The sequence below is a fragment of the Nelumbo lutea genome, chromosome 1 (genome assembly GCF_056320005.1).
Source record: "Nelumbo lutea isolate HS-2025 chromosome 1, American lotus-T2T, whole genome shotgun sequence".
NCBI lineage: Eukaryota > Viridiplantae > Streptophyta > Magnoliopsida > Proteales > Nelumbonaceae > Nelumbo > Nelumbo lutea.
This window is the reverse complement of record NC_142684.1, coordinates 136222255-136241088: the sequence shown is the minus strand read 5'-3', so window position 1 is coordinate 136241088 and position 18834 is coordinate 136222255. Positions and strand designations below refer to the sequence as shown.

The following is an 18834-nucleotide window of genomic DNA, read 5'->3' as shown; positions in this document are numbered from 1 at the left end:
AAGTCTTTCTTGAGAAACATTTACCTGGGTAATAGGCTCTCTTCACTTTTCGATAAATCAGTTTACCCTAATAACTAATTTATCGAAAAGTGAAGAGAGCCTATAATGTATTTATAATGACAATTTTGTGACATCTAAGAAAAGTAACTAGTTTTTTCAAATTTTGATGTGCCATGTCACCAAAGCAATTCAGTATGTATTTGGTTTTGTAAGCGTTTATCTTAAAATGTTTATTGTTTTAAGCGTTTATTTGTAAAATATTTTAAACGTTTTTTTTTAAATTTTTGTTGTTTGGTTGAGCATAACTTTAAACATTTCTTATTTTCCACTTTAGATTAACATCCCATAAAAAAAATATTGGAGCATTGGGGAAATAAGAATTTAACGTTTCCTCAAATGTCTCATGTACATAAATCTAAACATTTATGACAAAACGCTAAAACCAAAGAGTGATTTCATGCACAATAAACACCAATGGTTTCATGCACAATCGCTAGGTGTTTCAAGAAACCCTTCATTTTCCAAATTCGAAAACCAAATGCTTTTTTTTTTTTGAAAAATCAGATCATCAAATGAGATATTTTTTTTTGCCGATTCCATTTAATTGTTGATGTGACACGCATGACACATAACACTTAGATTTTAGATCAATGACTTGGCAACAAAAAACTTCTCCCAAAAATAAATATTTTTGTTGCCCAAAGTTACACAACAGAAATAGATCGGTAGCATGAAAAACGAATGATATGAATCATTACCTTCTTTTCCTAAGCATTTGGTTCAACTTGAAAACACAAAACCGAATAGTTGAGAGAGAATAATATGGCTGTTGCCAAATTTGAATTGAAATTGTGGCCCGGACAGTAAGAACCGATTCCAACCTGCGGCCCGGTATGATGGTCTGTGGGCCGTGCCAGGCCTAGTACAATCATTCAGACCGTGCTGGGCCTAGGGTTTTAGGTCCACGGGCTGGGCCACATGACAACCAAGCGGGTCGTGTTGCTTGTGGCTCATGTGCCATCAAGACCCAGCCCGCAGCCCAGCCCAGTATCACCCGTATACATTATTTATATAAATTATAATTATATAATAATATATGGTATATAATATATTAATAAAATAAATCCTTTTTTAATTATTATATATAAGCAATTGTGTACATCAAAATTCATATAAAATTAAAATTTTAAGGTTTTTGTCAAATTTTTTAAATAAATAACTTTGGCCAAGGATCGACCCACGGGCCTGGGCCGTGGGCCATTCTGGGCCACCCACAGGCCCGTTTCACACCTCTACTCAAAACCGTAACTGGTATAATTGGTTTGTATCAGTTTGGTTATATCGGATAGATCCGATCCACTGTCATTTTCTTTCAACGGATTATTTTCCATGGTCACACTACATGTAACCAAACAACAGAAGACGGCATTCAAAGGTGAGCTCTTTTCACTGCCTTACCTTTTTTTTTTTTTTTTTCATCCAAGCCTTTGTAAGTATATGAAGATTCAAGGAGAATAGCTCAACACAAGGTTGAGTGTAGCCAGTAGCCCGGCCAGACAGGTACATGTCCAAACGTCATGGATGGTCTAGAATGACATTCCTTCTACGCCAAACAAGTTATATAATAGACAACCGAAAAAGAGATCAGAACTCGGAGGAAAGCCAATTTGACATCTGAATATCATACACATCCTCTAATGGTTTGAATGGTTGCGGATGCGTTCCAATCTTCTCAAGCTTTTAAGGGCTAAAGACTGAGGCTAATTTGGTCGTATTAGATTAACTCTACTAATTCATACAGTCTTATTCTCATTGTTCTTTTATTAAATAGCGAGAGAAAATTGGAAGAATTTATCATTGATGTGTAAATACAAAGTACAACAAAATGTTTATTTCATCAAATCCAAGAATACAAACCCGTTCCATAGGCTATGCAATAGCATTGACGCTACCAAGTTCCTTGATCTTGCAAAGACAACACCCATCACCACCCCAAGGAAGATAAGTGGTAGTATCCTCTGTGCATTGAAATGTGCCAAAGCAAAAGCCACTGAACTAACCAAGATTGAGCACCATACAGGCATGTATTTAGTCAATGAAGGGAGAAGGAATCCCCGGAAAACAATTTCTTCCCACACAGGAGCACAGATAGAAACTACTATTGCATACAAGGCCATTGCCACGGGGTCCCTAGCCACAATTGATTGCTCAACACTTGATACAACAACTGGTGTGGAGGGAAGAAGAGGCAAGAGATTGAGGTTGACCTGAGATAGCTGGTTCACTAAAGGAAACATGAGGCATCCCAATACAACATCTAATTGCCAATTCCCATTCAGACTGAACCTAAACCAGTCAGAGGGAAGAGGGCGGAACCTGTTAAGGCAACGTTGGAGGATTGCAATGCCAGCAAGACCCTCTGCCACATCCGTAAGGAGACTGTATAGGGCTTGGCCTCTATATGTCAGAGACTCCTTACTAAAACCTGCTGCATGAGCCAGAAATGGAACTATCCAAGACCCAACAAACCAGAATGAAGCAATCCAGAGAAGCATAACCTGCAGCACCAAACAACTTTTCTTTGTTTTTCCTTTCATCTTCCATTAACCCATATCATAAATTAATTTAAAACAGGAATGTTTCAAATAATTCATTCTAATAGTTAAAAAAACTTAATGCTTACCTGAATAATGGTTTCTGCTGTCCATGGCACTGTCCAAGGTTTCCCAAGTATTCCCAACACTGCATCTGCAGCCTGAAACAAAGATCAAGTAGTAGTAGCACTAGTGCTAATAATTATAATAATAAAACCATTTTCTTCATCTTAGGCTTTTTACAGACTTGTCAAAAAGTTAAAAACTAAACTAAAAATTAAAATATATAGAAAAGTGATTTTACCCAATTTTTAATCCATATTTTTCATATATGTACTCATAGTTGTCAAGGCGATGCCTAGGCAACAAGGGGCTCTTGGAGTCTCACCTCGCCTAATTGCCAAGCAGTTTTCTATAGTGTGTTATAACAAACTTTTATATTCTTAATTTTTTGAGGTTATAATTATAAAATAGACATTTTTAAACTAAAATATTCATTTTGTGTGTTTATATACTAATTTCTTTTTGTTATTTTCTTATTTGTTAGGGTTTAATCAACACAAACATTGCTAAATGCTATATTGAACCCTCAAAGACTTCAAAACCTGAACCAACAAGTAAGAAAGAACATAAAATGTTGTCCAATCAACACATTTTCTTCTTTTTCTTTACAAATTTTGTGTTTTTATATACTAATTTCTTCTTCTTCTTCCACCTGTTCTTTTCTTCTTTTCCTACAACAGAAATAGGGGTTCAGCCCCTATATTTTTTGAATTTTCTTTTCTTTCTTCTTTTTCTTCTCATGAATATGTTGGAATATGTTGATTTTCTATACTTTAACATGGTTATACTTTTCTTATGAAAATTATGGATATTTATTAAGGAAATATGATTATGGAACCTAGGTAACTACCCTAGGATACATGTTTTTAATTAAAAAAAATCCATCACCTAGGCAATGCCTAGGTGACTACGAGCCCCCTTGTCGCCTAGCCTCACCTTGGCGCCTTGAAAACTATGTATGTACTTAAAACAAAAGAATATACTATTTGTGCATTAGAAGCCTATGATGAGATAATTAAGTCAACTTGAAAGTCAAACTAATCCATATACCATGGCTTTTTAGCCTACATAAGGTGGTAAAAAAGTCAATGTGTTCCTAAAGTGTCTTAATAACCTAAATAAATCATTTTCTATTAAGCACTTCAAAACAAGAGTCTCTTGAAAGGAAGTAAAGAAACAAAGAAATGACAAGTAAAGAGACATCTTATTTGAATTGAATTGCATGAACTGAATTAATCATAAATTCATGAATTGCTTTATGGGGTTCAAAAAGAATTGCAAGATTTAGGCAGAAAAATCATTCAGACATAAGGTTTGAACTGAAATCCTTTGGATTAATGATTCAAATTGTAAATCATATCATAAATTATAAGATTTTGAGAACTGTATGTATTAATGTTGTCATCATCATCAGAACCTTATCCCAACAAATCATGGTTGCATAAATGAGTCTTACTCCATGAATTATAGTTATAAACAATTGGTCTACATGATCACTAATCCAAACCAGCTACTAAATAGTGGTGGCACAGCAGACCCAGCCAAGCTGGTACTATGCTTGGGATACATAGATGGCAACAGCTTGAGTCTAGGCCACAAGCCAGAGAGAGGCACCAAGTGAATTGTATGGTTACAAAAAACAAAAATGATCTATGGTAACCAGTACCATTAAACATTCTTTGAAAATGAAATATAAATATCAAAAAGATTGAGAAAAAAATGGATGAACGAAATTCTACCTCTTGAAGATTTGAAACCCAGCCCCTTTCTACAACACTAGATTGACCTAGTTCAAGTTCAACCAACTCTTCCGGCAGCTTGTCTCCTGAAAACTCAGACTCGGGAATGTATGAAGAAGATTCCTCATCCTTAAAGCATGAAAATTTCCATTTCTACTAGAGAAGAAAAATCAAAATTAGAACTTTTTTAATTAGTAACATGATCAATCAGAATTTCATTAAGCAAGAAAAGAATGGGGGATACAAGACAGATTATAAAACAAGGATAACCAAAAAGGTATAAAAGCTCAATATCTTGGTCTGACCAATCAGACCCCCGATCCCCAAGCCAATACACCAGAAACACTCCCCCCAAAAGTTCATTCCTTAACACCACCTCTTGCCAATGAGTCAGGAAGCCATTAGCCATCTCAGGATCCAGCGAGTGTGGAACAAGATATTCCTCTTAGAAACCAAAGAGCCCATGACCCCCTCTCTTCCTCTGCTGCTCATCCAACTAATGGTAACCTGAGGATCTCTCTCCACCAGAACCCAAGAAAAGCATAGGGCATAATTTGAAGGAGGTTTCTGTAGCAATAGGATCCAAGCAAAGCTGCGACAATCCGTTATGGTTTTTAAAAACACCTATACCTAAGAGACTGGGGTTCCCCATGGAGCATCTTCATAAATTAAAGTTTGATCACATCCTGAGGAAGGGACCAAAATATGGATATCTAGAGGTGTAAAGTGGGTCGTTCCGCCATCCCCAGTGAAAAATTTGGGGGTCGGCCTGGCACAGCCCACGGCCCGGGCCCATGTGGGCCCATGCCATGCCGTGTCGTGCCACGGGCCGGGATGGCCCGTAGGCCGAGCCTTGGGCGAGGTTGGGCCGTGTATCGGGCCAAAGCTATTTATATTAAACAAATTGACAAAAAAACATAAAATTTTAATTTTATATGCTTACATATGCAATAATTAAATAAATTAGTATAATAAAATTAAAAGAAATATTTATTTTATTAATATATTATCTACTATATATTATTATATAATTATAATATATTTAAAATATATATATGGGTCATGCCGAGCTGTGCCATGGGCCGTGTTGGGCCAGGCTGCGAGCTGGGTCGGGCCGTGCCATGCCGGCCCGTGGACCTAAAATCCCAGGCCCAACATGGCCCGCATGGTCATGCTGGGCCTAGCATGACCCGTAGACCGTCGTTCCGAGCCGTGGGCAGCACGACCCGATTTACACCTCTATGGATATCATAGCTATAGGCCTAGAGAAGCACAAAAACGATAGAATGCTGTTTGACATGGAAATTAGTCACTATTGTTATTTTTTTTTTTAAGTGCCTCCTGTGATAGATATAAACTGGGGTTCCAATGGAGCACTTGCCAATCTAAAAGCTTTAGGATTAGAAGAAGTGACACATCAACAACAGGATATCTTTACAAGGCCATCATAATTGGAATACAACTGCAAGCTGAACAAGATCTATATTTCTCATCATTTAATACCCTTTATTTAGAAATGAACTGATGTTTGATGGACTAAGTTATGAGAAACATATGTAGTCCTTTTTTTCTCAGATTACAGAAAGGATTTGGGAGTGCTTCTAAATATATAATCGATATCAACAAAGATTTTATTCCCACAGTTCAACTTGTTACCTCCATTTTTTTTCAAAAATCTTAAAACTTTTATTGGCAGGAGAAAAATAGAAAACACCACTTCCTAGATGGTATCTCAATCCAAATCCTAAACTCACTAAGTTAGACTTATTATATACTTGGCAAAACTGTAAAACCAATTAAATTAATATCATCCAATGTAATTACTACAAACCAGAAACAAAGAAAATGAATACAGTATTATCAAATTCAGAAGGTAACTAGACATTTTTTCCACAACTAATAAAATGACATATCTAACACGTAGAGCATGGTTGGTTAACATAAATTCATAACCCATGTACATGGCTACAGTAGTTTCTATAATAGAAACAGAGCTGGTTCTTAATTGGAAAGAATGAGACTATATCTGAGTTTGAACCAATTATATATACCGATCATACATGTTTGAGATAATCAGATTGGATCTCTGGCTTGGATTTAGATAACTGGGTACATTGACAACACTGTACTATTTCAGACACATGGGGAGATATTGTGGCTAATCCTAACCATCTATGATGAGCCCCTTTATGTTGTCTTCCCTAGTCTACGCTGGCTCTATCTTCTATGATCTATATCCAATCATGAAGTATAGTTTCAACCTTGTTTCAAGTGATTCTAGCCATTTGAAAATAAGAAGCTAGGCAAAGGGGCCAATTTAACTATTTTGGATTTCTTTGCTATATGGAATCATTAATCCCAATATAATTTCTGTTAAGTGTGCCAAATCAATGTGAGGTCAGACAAAACTACCTCCAACCAAACACTTCTAAACTATTGGATTGAGTTGAACCAAGTAGTTTATGTTCTTGATCCATCAATTGAATTGATTGTTTGTCAGATACCACTGTATGAGAATAATCAAGCAATTTGTGATGGGTGGGGTCCTTCCTATAAGCAGGTTCTTTCATAAAATATAATTAGAATTATAATTATTTTTTTCCTGCTTCCACCTTTAACTCTTAAAAGTCTTTTGTTTTCTTCCACAGATTAGACATGATATGATATTCCATAAGGGCGGAATCACTTTGGACTTCAGTGACCAACTTGCAAGAAAATAAATTCACTTTATGTTATTTTTACTTCATAGAATTAGAATTGGGTCAATAAGCTCCACAGAACTCCACCCTCTCACCACATCATCTACCATGAACTCTATATACTCATACCATCTTTCCCCTAGCAGTACGATGGGATAGAAGGGCAGATTAATGAAGTACTTCCAAATCCTCAGTCAAAACAAAGGGGCAGGATAACTCTTTCAATAAAATAAATAAAAAACCAATATTTACATCAAAATTTCAATCTCAACAGGAAAATTACTTGAAAATCTTAATTTTAGAAAAAGAGAAATTGATCCTTCTTCACGATTCCCAAACAAATGACAGAGAAGTGAGGAACCAAACCACCCACCAACTAATTTTTAATCATTAAACTGTCAATTAACGTGGATTTTTTATGTATATAACAATAAGAACTAAAACTATCAAAACAATCTCATAAATTGAATACAAAACTATAAACCAAATTAGAAACAAAGGGGGTTATTCAGTCTCTTACATTCTTTGAAGACCTTGAATGGCATTCAACAAGACGTAAACTCTTATTGAGTGGCGAAGAGCTTCTAGTTGGCTTTGGAACTCCAACCCCAGAAACGAAAGGTGGAAGAAAAGAGGGACTTCTGCGGAGACAGTGGCAGCTAGTGCTCGACATGGGGCAATATCTAGATTTATTGAAACCCAGCGTACAGAGCTCCTACGTCTCTGCAATCCGCATCACAGAAACGGCACATAGTCCTTTGCCTTACACTATACCGATGAGACAGACCTTATTTCTCCTTATCACATACACAAAACCCTAATCCTCCACTCCATGCTTCAGCTTCGACGTCTACGCTCCCTGCCAATGAGTTAAAACACGAAATCGACAGGTTCTGATGACATTCGTTGCAACCGACTAACATATGGCTCATATCCATTTCATTGTAGGAGCTATTCTAAACCCCACGAAATATCTTGCACATAATCATATTAAGAGATAAACCTAGCGATCAGACCAGACCAGGTCGAAACAAAAGCGGGATATCAAGATGTCAAAATGAAATTGCAGAAGATCGAGAAACCAAACGCGGTAATGATAACAAAAGGAAAATCGGATAAGAAACAAAGGTGTAGAAGAAAGAAAGATGGAGACTTCCGAAAACCCTAGGCAACAGGCAGGCCGAATGGAATCAAATTGGACAGTAGATTGGGTCCCACACGATTCGCTAGAAGACGGTGTTGGAAGTTACCGTCCTAAACAACGGGTTGACTAATCCGTATCTGTAGCATCTCTTCAGCCAAACATCCCTCTCTGCCTGGACTCGAGTGGTCCAAGAAGTCAGACTTTCGTTAACTGGTTTGCAGTTCAGTAGTTCACGCTACACAGTTCACAGTCCCATTTCCCACTCAGAGAGATTGAGAAAGAGAGAGAGAGAGAGAGAGAGAGGGGGAGGTGATGAAGCTTGTCTCAACGAGTAGAATCCTTCACCGGCAGAGTTCTCGTTTCAGAGATTTGTTCTTCTCGACGGAAACCCTAACATCTCCATCCCCCGATTCTCTTTACGAGAGAATCGCAGTCACTGGGGACCCTAAGATTTCGGTTGTTCCAGTACTCGAGAAATGGGTTGACGAAGGAAGATCTGTCAACAAAGTTGAGCTTAATTTGCTGATAAGGAAGTTGAAGTTTCTCAGAAAATTCAAGCACGCTCTTGAGGTCGGTCTCTCTTTTTCCTCTCCTTGCTTTAGCTTCTTCTATTTAAAATTTCTTCTTGGGCGTGTCTTTTGGTGTGGTAGAAATATAATAATCTTCAGTAGCTCTACGAAGAAAATTAATATTCGTTTATATGAATCATGAAAAGTTGGACATTCTCAAATGTCCTTCAGACCGTAATATAGAACTCAGAGGGCGAAATCCTTGTTCTGTTTTAATCCGGATGAGTTCGAAACAACCTTTTGTTTATGTGTTCGATGAATGAACTTGCACTTTACTATAAATGAAAAAAAAATCTAGTCTAATTATTATAGTTATATCATGATATATTTAGTTAAAATTATTTTTGTTCTTTAACCTCTGTGTTTTGCCTGTTTTTGTAGCCACTGGTTCTAAAATACTATGGCCTTTTGTGCTTTTATGAGGTTATTGAGTGAAGCTTTTATGACAGTAAGCGTAGCCTCCTCGAGCAACGGGACATGAATCTATGCTGTAGTTCAGTTTAAATGATCTTAACAGCACGCAAGGGTAATGGGTGAACGATCAAGGGAGACCCATTACTTTCTTGGTTGAAACAACAAGGTTGCAATCACTTTGCCTTATTGAATGATAAGGTGAATAAAACATTTATGGTAGTAAAATCAGCTTCCTCAACCAACGAGACTTGATTTTACACTGTAGTTCAGCTTGGATGGTCTTAACAGAATGCAAAGACAGAGGGTGAATGATCAAGGGAGACCCATTACTCTCTGATTGAGCACAACAAGGTAGTAATCACCAACTTTTCTTTCTTGAAAGATTAGGTGAGTGAAACTTTTCTGGCAGTAAAGGCAGCCTCCTCAACCAATGGGGAATGAATTTACACTAGTTCAGCTTAGGCGGTCTTAATTGCATACAAAGTAGGTGAATGGTAAAGGGAGACCTCTGATTTAAAAGGTGTGCCTTGGTGCACAGGCGAGTCATAAGGCTTGTGCCTCACTTAGGACTAGGCACAGCCCCTTTGTAAAGGCATGTGTCTGGTGCGCCTTGCGATTCAGCTCAGGCATGCACTCAAGGTTCAAAATTTCGATATGTATCGACCAATGCGTATTGTATTGGGGGCTTCCTAATTCGCTCCTATAGGGGGTGTTTCGGGGTTTAACCCAGTTCTAGGGGTGGATTCGAGCCAAGCCAAGCCGAATAGTGGCTTGGCTCGAGCTCGGCTTGCCAAGGTAGTACAAGGCTTGCTCTAGAGCTCGAGCTCGGCTCAAGTCAAAAACTTGTAAGCTCGAGCTCGACTCTACTCGAGCTTGATTTGAGAAAAAATGTTTTATAAAAATATTTTTTATTTGATATTTAAAAAATTAAGAATTATAATATTTTTATTATATATATATATATATATATTTGAGCTCGGCTCGTTTATTAATCGAGCCAATAAATTGGGCCCAAGCTCAGCTCGAAGCTCGGTTAAAACCGAGCCGAGCCAAGCTTTTCACAAACCGAGCTTGAGTAGCTCGTGAAGAGCTCAGCTTGTGGCCACCCGGTTCAGGGGTTAGACAGGCCTCCGACCCCTTTGAACCAGGTTTAAAAAAAACTAAAAAAATAGGGGAGCAAGCCCCCCAATACAGTTTGATACGCCCCTATTGGCATATTGGGCTGTACTGATATTTTGAACCTTGTATGTGCCTCAGTTTAATTTTGTGTTTTTTGCTCCTTTTAAACCATGGTGGCTGGACCCTTTTGTCATTTTTTCCTTTCAAAAGTTATTCATTCATTCTTCTTAATACAAGACATTTTTTTTTAAAAGATAAGGAATTCTAATTAAAATTATAGAACCAACTTTTTATGTATGGGTTAGGAATTTAAGACCTTAGCATGGACTTGTTTGGGCTTGCCTCAAAGAGCTTGGTACAAAGGCGGCTCATAGAATAAAGAATGCAAGATGCTTAACATCACATTAGCTATTTGAAGTAATGCGATTGGAAAAGAAATGGAGATTGGAAGTTTCACATGCTTAAATTCTTGAGTGCTTGAATATGTTTTATATGTTATGTCTATGTATTTTAATTTGAGCTAATAGGATTTTTATGCAAAAAGCCCTTTGTGCCTTGTGCTTTTAAAACACTGAGGGAGATACATTATTTTCTTTGTTGAAGAAACAAGGTAGCAATCACTAACTCTGCCTTCTTGAAAGATAGGTAAGCTTTTGGTAGAGAATACCCTGTGGAAGTGAGGTTCGTCAAGATGTTGAGATCCCAAATTCTTTATAAGAAATAAAAAAGCAATTACCTATTGATCGTCCTAGCCATCCGGGATAATGGGAAAGGTGGACAAGAAATGGCCCAACCTATGTTAGTTCTTTATATGGGATATGATCCAACAAATTTTTTTTTTCAGATTCCCCATACAAAGAAAACCAATTGTACTTGGAAAGAGGAACCAAATGGTTTGTTTAGAGTGAGATCTTTTTTCAGTTCATAAATCATAAGGGTCCTCATTGTAAGCAAGATCAAAAGGTGAAACTTCAAGTTTGCTCAGAAGCAGATATTATGTGGCTGGAGGGAGGAATGTTGCAACTACTTGTTCTTGGATTTTTAGGTTATGAAGGATATTTTGGAAAATTTCCACATCGTTAAAGTTGATAGACAGCAGCCTTCATCATATTTTCTCATAATCTAATACTTGGAATGTTCAAAGAGAATGGTACAATCCTATGGAGAATTCTCTGCTTTGCACTATCCTGAGAACTTTTAGGGATGCTTATTAATTCTTTTGTTGGGTACTATGCCTTTTTTTTTTTCTTTTGTATATACTTATGAATGGGTCCTAGATATATTAGGGTGAATCCTTCTTTTTGTAAAGTCATTGTAATCTTTACCATTAACAGATGCATCATGGTCCTCATGTGCCAATTGGCGGCATTTTTTCTTTTTGTTTTGTTTAACTGGAATATGGAAATTGACATATTCCTTGAGTTAATATTCAATAGGTTATAGGTCCACAATAATGCATATATAAGGGATTGTGCACCCATTCACAGAGCCAAGAAAGCTACTAGGGGAGGAGCAACTGCAAGAAAATTCCAAAACCAGGCCACACTCATTAGGAGATGATTGATATAGTATATATCTGAGTTATTAGGGGGTGCTTGCCAATATGTATAATGCTATAATTTGTGTTTCTAAACAAACAACTTTTACATTAGCAAAAACAATATAGTTTTGCTGATTGGAAGTTGTTTTTGTTTATTGGTTGTAATAGGTAGGAGTTATAAGAGCCACCTCAATGATTTTATGTTCAGATAGTGCTAGTGTGCTACTCCATTGCTTTGTTCCACCTGCTTCATCAGATATACAACTGTTCTAAGGTGGATCCCTCGTAGAATGATTATCATCAAGATTAATTTTGATGATTAGTTGTGGGGGAACCCCTAAGCCATCTGGTGTTGGTGAAATCTTCAGGGATAGCACATGCAAGGCTATTCAAGCATGCACCAGACTTGTAGAGACGTAAGTCAATAAGAATAAATTTGCTATCCGTCCAAGGGTTTCGATTCTAATCATATGAATGTTTTGGGATGATCATGATAGATAGTGATTTCTAAATAACTATTGGCTCCATTAGGGATGCCTCTTTGGATCAATAGATGCTGAGTTTTTTGGTAGATAACAATAGATGCTGAGTTGAGAACTGATATTATAGGATTCTATGCTAAACTTTCATTAGGTTCATATATTTGCCAATGTGACTACTGACACATTGATTAGAGTTGGCTTAAGGAGGGAATATTTCATATTTGGGTTCTTCTTTATTGGCATATAAGATGTAGCTTGTACTTTGGGTTTTTATGCCTTACTGGTTGTGTAAAAAATTGGGAATCTTTTCTCTATTGAAGCTCAAACTGTTGATTATTAGGTGGAAAATTGAAACTTGGTAAATGGGTACCTGGGTTCAGGATATGGAAATAGTTTTCAATGTGCCAAGGCAAGTCTAGGCGACAGGGGGGTGCCTTGTTGCCTAGCCTAGGCGATGGATTTTTTAAGTAAAAAACATATATCCTAGGGTAGTTCCCTAGGTTCCATGACCATATTTCCTTAATAATTATCAATAAATATAAACTTTGTGTTAAAGTATAGAAAATCAATATATTCATGAGAAGAAAAAGAAGAAAGAAAAAAAAACAAAAAAAATAGGGGCTACCCCTATTTTTGTTACAGGAAAAGAAAATTCTAAAATGTGGAAGAAGAAGATGTGTTGATTAGACAAAGTTTTAAGTTCTTATTTGGTTCAGGTTTTGAAGTCTTTGAGGATTCAATACAGCAGTTAGCAATGTTTGTGTTGATTAAACCCTAACAAATAAGAAAATAATAAAAAGAAATTAGCAATATAAGCACATAAAAATGAATATTTTTTATTAGAAACGGTAACTTTCATTAGACAGATTAAGAGAATACACTGTCACCACCCAGTTAAGGGTGTTTGCCCCAAGAAAAGTACTTTCTGATTACAGAACAGCCTAAAACAAGTTTTCCCTGAAAGTTCCTTGCTTTGCAAGGGTGTCAGCTAGTCCATTCGCTGACCTCCTTGTCCACTTGAACAGTGCCCCAACCTCCCTTGCTAAGCAGTTTATTTCCCTCATGAATTGTCGATGTACCCAAGCCCCCAAGTTATGTGACTGCAACCACCCAATTAATAGTTTAGAGTCCCCTTCTACCTCAATCTGGTGTAAGCCCCATTGTTTAGCCAGCCTTAGACCTCGTAGTAAGGCCATAATCTTTGCTCTCAAAGAGTCTCCATCACCTATCGGACCTGAATACAGTGCAACCAGTCTGCCCTCCCTGTCTTTGAAGGCTCCTCCCACCCCAGAGGGACCCGGGTTTCCTAAGGAGCTCCCATCGAAATTCAGCGTCACCCATTGATGTGCAGGAGGGATCCATTGCTCCTTTAACACAGACCTCAATGAAGAAGAGTTTACCACAGTGTACCATCCTCTAAAGAAATCATCAGCCGAATAATCTTTAAATAAAGGGAATGCTTTAAGCCAATGAATGACCTTGGTAGATATGCAGTATTGCAGTCAATGATTTGCTCCTTAGATCTTTCAGAACCCTGGAAGATCCTATTGTTTCTTTATTCCCAGATTGACCACAAAATTGCTGCTCTTGTTGCTCTCCACATTGCTCCCCCCTTCTTCTTTGGAGGTCTAAAGAAGTTCAGATCAAGGAGTCTTACTACATCCGAAGGAGGGGTCCACCTGCATCCGAAGAGAGAGGGAAACCAATTCCAAACAAAGGACACAAAGGACAGGATATAAATAAGTGTAATGGTCTCACCACAGGCCAAGCAGAGGCTACACACGTGGGGTGAAAGGCAGTAGTTTGGCCTTCTTTTTTGCAGCATATCTAAGGTGTTGATTTTCTGGAGTACCACCTCCCAGCAAAAGGCCCTTATTTTTGGGGGTACAAGGTTACACCAAATCTCCTTTGTTGGGAAGGTTCCTGCCAAGTTAGATGAATGGAGAAGAGCATTGTAGAAAGAAGCACTAGTGAAAAACCCAGAAGGAGAGGCTGACCAAATTCCACTATCCAAGCAAGACTGATTAAGGAACAGAGTATTAAGAAGGGCAATTAGATCATCAACCATACCCATTTCAGACTCCCTCAACCCCCTCATCATACCCAAATCCCAAGAGTTACCATTTAGATAGACAGAGGAAATGGTTTTTTCTTTATTCAAAGAAAGAGAGTAGATGGATGGGAATCTATCTTTGAGGGAGACATCCCCAAACCAGACATCTTCCCAGAATCTAACTTTATTCCTTGCATAAGAATCAAGTCTGATAAATGGAAGAAATGAGGGAAAAATGCTATGGATAGCTTTCCAAGGAGATGACCGGGATGCCCTAGGGTCAAGACCAGTATCCCACTTGTTTTCTGCCACCCCGTGTATACTCACTATCACTTTGTGCCACAAGTTGTCCTGTTCCAAAGGTAGTCTCCATAACCACTTTCCCAAAAAGGCTGTATTCCTTAGCTTTATGTTTCCTATACCCAACCCTCCACTATCTCTACTTCTAGAGACCACCTCCCACTTCACCAAGTGATCTTTCTTTGTATCCCCTGGTTCTCATACGAAATCCCTCGTTAATTTCTCCAATTTAAAAGCCACACTAGTGGGGATCTTGAAGGTAGAAAGGAAGTAAATTGGTAGGTTTGCCAAAGTTGATTTTATTAGGGTAATTCTTCCTCCCAGAGAGATGTAATTTCTCTTCCATTCTGCTAACCTCTTTGAGAATCTTTCCAAAACTAGCTACCAGAAGCTTTTTGACTTTGGATTCCCTCCTAAAGGTAATCCTAGATACTCTAATGGCCAATCACCAGCTTCACATCCCAACACTCTAGCAAGGATTTCTACCTCTTCTTCCGATTTATTAACCCCTACCACACATCTCTTTCCCCAATTAATTTTGAGATTAAAGGCCTTTTCAAACTGATTTACCAACCTCTTCAAATTGATTAACTCCTCTTGCTCCCCTCCACAAAAAACAATAATATCGTCTGCAAACTGAAGATGAGTAACCACCACTGCGTCCCTCCCAATTCTCCAACCTCTGATCAAATTATTAGAATCAGCCCTAGCAATTACAACACAAAATGAGTATTTTAGTTTAATAATGTCTATTTTATGGTTATTATCTTAAAAAAAAGAATATAAAAGTATTTTATAATACAACGTAAAAAACTGCTTGGCGATCAGGTGAGGCGAGCCTCCAAGGGAGCCTTGTCACCTTGACAACGCCTAGTTTTCAAGGCGTCTAGGTGATTCTGGGTGACACTGGGGCGCCTAGTCGCTTAGTCGCCTAGGCGATGAAAACTTTATAATAGAAAAAACTAACTTTTGGATAGTTCCTTAGTTTTATATACCTTTCAACATGTATATTAATTGAAAAAAAAAATAGCAATACTCTTTCGTAAGAACATTAAATTTCCTCTAAAAATGTGGCAAGTCGTCACATCTAAAATATAAAAATCTTTTACATATATTAATTTCATTATTTTAAAAAATAATACTATTCTAATACATTTTTACCAGAGCAATTTCATATCAATTACCAGCTAAAAAAGGTTATTAACTTTATATGGTAAATATTCAAGATGGAAAGTTAAATAGAAGAAACAAGGATAGAGTTTTTGTTTTATTTAACTAGAGAGAGAGAGAAAATAGAAAAAAAAAGAACATTTTTATAATTCTATTCTTTCTTTCTTTCTTTTTCTCTCCTCAAAACCCTTTTGTTCTTTTAAATTTCAATAGAGAACCTTAAAACAAAGTATAATTGATATATATAGCATATTATAAAATCTTTTAACACATACATTAATAAGATACAACAATATAAATGATATTATAAAAGGTGCCCACCTTGTCATTTTTGTTGCCTAGGTGGGCGCCTAGTCGCCTAGAAGGGCACCTAGTTGCTTAAAAGTCAAGGCGTTTAGGTGAGGTGCCCAGCCAAGGGTGCCTAGTCGCCTATGGGAGTAAGGTAGATTAACTTAACAAAATTTGGGTGCTTGTACCTATTGTTTACGACTTTGCTCTATATAGGCTGTACTTGTCAATGAGTGTAACTTTGAAGATTAATACAGTTTTTCACCTTTGCTTTTTTTTTTAAAAAAAAAAAGTGGGAAAGAGAGAAAAAGAAATAGAAAGAAAGAAATTAACCTGGAGATGTAAAACATAGATTCAAATTCAATTTGTTTGTACATACAGATATCCATTTCAAATTCAATTTGATTGAAGTATCAGTAAATTTATGTAAAATTAGCATACATTTATAAAAATAAATATAAAAAAAGCATACATACAATAAATAGAAAACATAAAAAATTTTAATACTAAATGGATATCTGAATCTGACCTTAATGGATTGAAATTTGAAATTGAGACATTAAAATCCGATCCATTTCCAGCCCTTTATTTAGGCTCATAATCTGTCTGTTGCATGTTTTCTGTTTTTTCTACCATGTTTTGATATTTTTTCTTGCTTTTTTTCTTCCATCAGATATCTCAATGGATGACTAACCGTAGATATTTTCAACTATCACCAAGTGATGCTGCAATGCGATTGGATTTGATATCCAAGGTTCATGGCCTCGAACATGCAGAAAAGTATTTTGCTAGCATTTCAAATAAATTGAAAGCACTTAAGACATACGGTGCTCTTCTGAACTGTTATGTGCGAGAAAAATCTGTTGAAAAAGCAGAAGCCCTTGTACAGAACATGAAGAGCATGGGTTTTGCAACAACATCTTTTCCTTATAATATGCTGATTATCCTTTATTTTCAGACTGGACAGCATGAGAAAATAGACATCCTAATGCAAGAAATGAAAGAGAAGGGCATCCTTCATGACCAGTTCACATTGAACAACCAACTGAGTGCATTTGCTTCAGCTTCCAACATTAGGGGGATGGAAGAAACCCTAAATCAGATGGAGAAGGATCCCTATACAACTATTGATTGGAATACCTATGCAATCATAGCAAATGGGTACATTAAAGCTGGACTTTTTGACAATGCTTTAGCAATGCTGAAGAAAATGGAAAGAATTATCATTACTCAAAGATCAACTACAATTGGTCTTGACTATCTTCTCTCGCTATATAGCAGCATGGGAAGAAAGGATGAGCTTTACAGAGTTTGGAATCTGTACAAGTTATCTGGGAAGCGAAATTCATCTTATTGCTGCATGATAACATCACTGGCAAAACTGGATGATATCAAGGGAGCTGAGATGATCTTCAAAGAGTGGGAGTCCAACTGTGCTTTCTATGATTTCCGGGTCCTGAATCGGCTTCTTGTTGCTTATTGCAAGAATGGTCTTTTTGACAAGGCAGAGTTGGTTCTGCAGAAGGCAGTTGTGGGGAGGACGCCTTATGCAAGTACTTGGAACATCTTAGCAATGGGGTATGTGGAGAATAAACAGATGTCCAAGGCGGTGGAGATGTTGAAAAAGGCTATGTTGGTAGCCAGAGAGGGGTGGAGGCCAAATTTGGCCACTTTGGTTGCTTGTTTAGATTACTTAGAAGAGAAGAGAGATGTGGAAGGAGTGGAGGATCTCGTGAGGTTATTTAGGGCCACAGGTCCTTTGTCTAGGGATCTATACCACAGGTTGCTCAGAATTTATCTTGCAGCTGGCAAACCAAGCTCAAGCATTCTAGATCAGATGAACGTGGATGGGTTACCAATTAATGAAGAAACACAAACGATCCTAAAAACAGGGCAAGATTTACAAGTGGAGATGTTAGATTAGTGAAGTGTGAGATCATAGTTGACTTGTTGGATGGCCAACCTGTCGCCTATCATGTCCAGAAATTGGGGTAAAGTTGTTCCAAATTTTGAGAAAATACAAGTTAACATCTTTGTCCCCATTGCTATCAGGATTCTCCTAAGAATTGTTGGACAGTTAAATTATAACAGGTTGGTTCAATAAATCTAACAGCATCCTTTCATGCTAAAAAAAAATTTGCATGACCTTTTTTTGTTAGTGAAATCTTGGTGTTGTGATGCATTTTAATACTTAAATTAGAACCTTATCATTATTTCTCACTATAAATTATGACACTTTCATGGAAGAGGATTTTCCTGGCAAAATTGCAGGCTAACACCATCTACCATTCTACCTATTCACCAAAAACCTTTGTGTGTGTGGAGGATTGAAAGTAGAGATACAGAAAGTTGTTGAGGAATTTCACAAAATTTGTTACCAGCTTTCGTTCAACTTTGCTTTGATCATGATCATCATGATCATGATCAGATAGAATATACACCGCTTGAAAGGATTAACCCCTAAAGGCTTTATTTCATATTCTTGCTTTGAAGTGGCGGTGATGGATCCATATGGATTTAGAAGCTATTTGACTAATAAACCAGTCATTATTGAAGACCTGTTTGGGTGAGCAAGCACCTTAATGGGCTCAGCGGCCTCAGCCTACTGGTTGTACGAATCCAAATGAAACAGGATGATCTTAGTCATCTTTTTGGTAAAA

The 18834-nt window shown here is 37.3% G+C and overlaps 2 protein-coding genes across 5 annotated transcripts; one reads left to right on the top strand and one right to left on the bottom strand.

The window, feature by feature from the left end:
* Window positions 1–1818: 1818 nt before the first annotated feature.
* On the bottom strand, window positions 1819–8381 carry LOC148877792 (uncharacterized). Of its 2 annotated transcripts, XM_088943996.1 has the most exons (4): window positions 7616–8381; window positions 4397–4549; window positions 2684–2755; window positions 1819–2558 (listed from the first exon to the last, which is right to left on the bottom strand). In XM_088943996.1, exons 1-4 carry the CDS (start codon window positions 7766–7768, stop codon window positions 1890–1892), a joined length of 1047 nt encoding a protein of 348 aa, XP_088800122.1. In that variant the 5' UTR covers window positions 7769–8381; the 3' UTR covers window positions 1819–1889. The 2 variants fall into 2 exon arrangements, with proteins under 2 accessions (XP_088800122.1, XP_088800129.1); XM_088944003.1 differs by lacking the exon at window positions 4397–4549 and having other exon boundaries at window positions 7616–8269.
* A 170-nt stretch (window positions 8382–8551) lies between these two features.
* On the top strand, window positions 8552–18338 carry LOC148877791 (pentatricopeptide repeat-containing protein At2g20710, mitochondrial-like). Of its 3 annotated transcripts, none has more exons than XM_088943979.1 (3): window positions 8552–8809; window positions 16848–16928; window positions 17133–18338. In XM_088943979.1, exons 1-3 carry the CDS (start codon window positions 8552–8554, stop codon window positions 18096–18098), a joined length of 1305 nt encoding a protein of 434 aa, XP_088800105.1. In that variant the 3' UTR covers window positions 18099–18338. The 3 variants fall into 3 exon arrangements, with proteins under 3 accessions (XP_088800105.1, XP_088800099.1, XP_088800111.1); XM_088943985.1 differs by adding an exon at window positions 9190–9573 and having other exon boundaries at window positions 8669–8809; window positions 16848–18338; XM_088943973.1 differs by having other exon boundaries at window positions 16848–18338.
* Window positions 18339–18834: the final 496 nt, after the last annotated feature.

Excerpts from the sequence above, each read along its gene's own strand:
- LOC148877792 (XM_088943996.1), bottom strand. The coding sequence starts at position 7,768 with ATGTCGAGCACTAGCTGCCACTGTCTCCGCAGAAGTCCCTCTTTTCTT. Across the intron at positions 4,550-7,615 it reads ATTCAAGGTCTTCAAAGAAT|AAATGGAAATTTTCATGCTT; the intron begins GTAAGAGACTGA and ends CTTCTCTAGTAG. Across the intron at positions 2,756-4,396 it reads GGGTTTCAAATCTTCAAGAG|GCTGCAGATGCAGTGTTGGG; the intron begins GTAGAATTTCGT and ends TCTTTGTTTCAG.
- LOC148877791 (XM_088943973.1), top strand. The coding sequence starts at position 8,552 with ATGAAGCTTGTCTCAACGAGTAGAATCCTTCACCGGCAGAGTTCTCGT. Across the intron at positions 8,810-16,847 it reads AATTCAAGCACGCTCTTGAG|ATATCTCAATGGATGACTAA; the intron begins GTCGGTCTCTCT and ends TTCTTCCATCAG.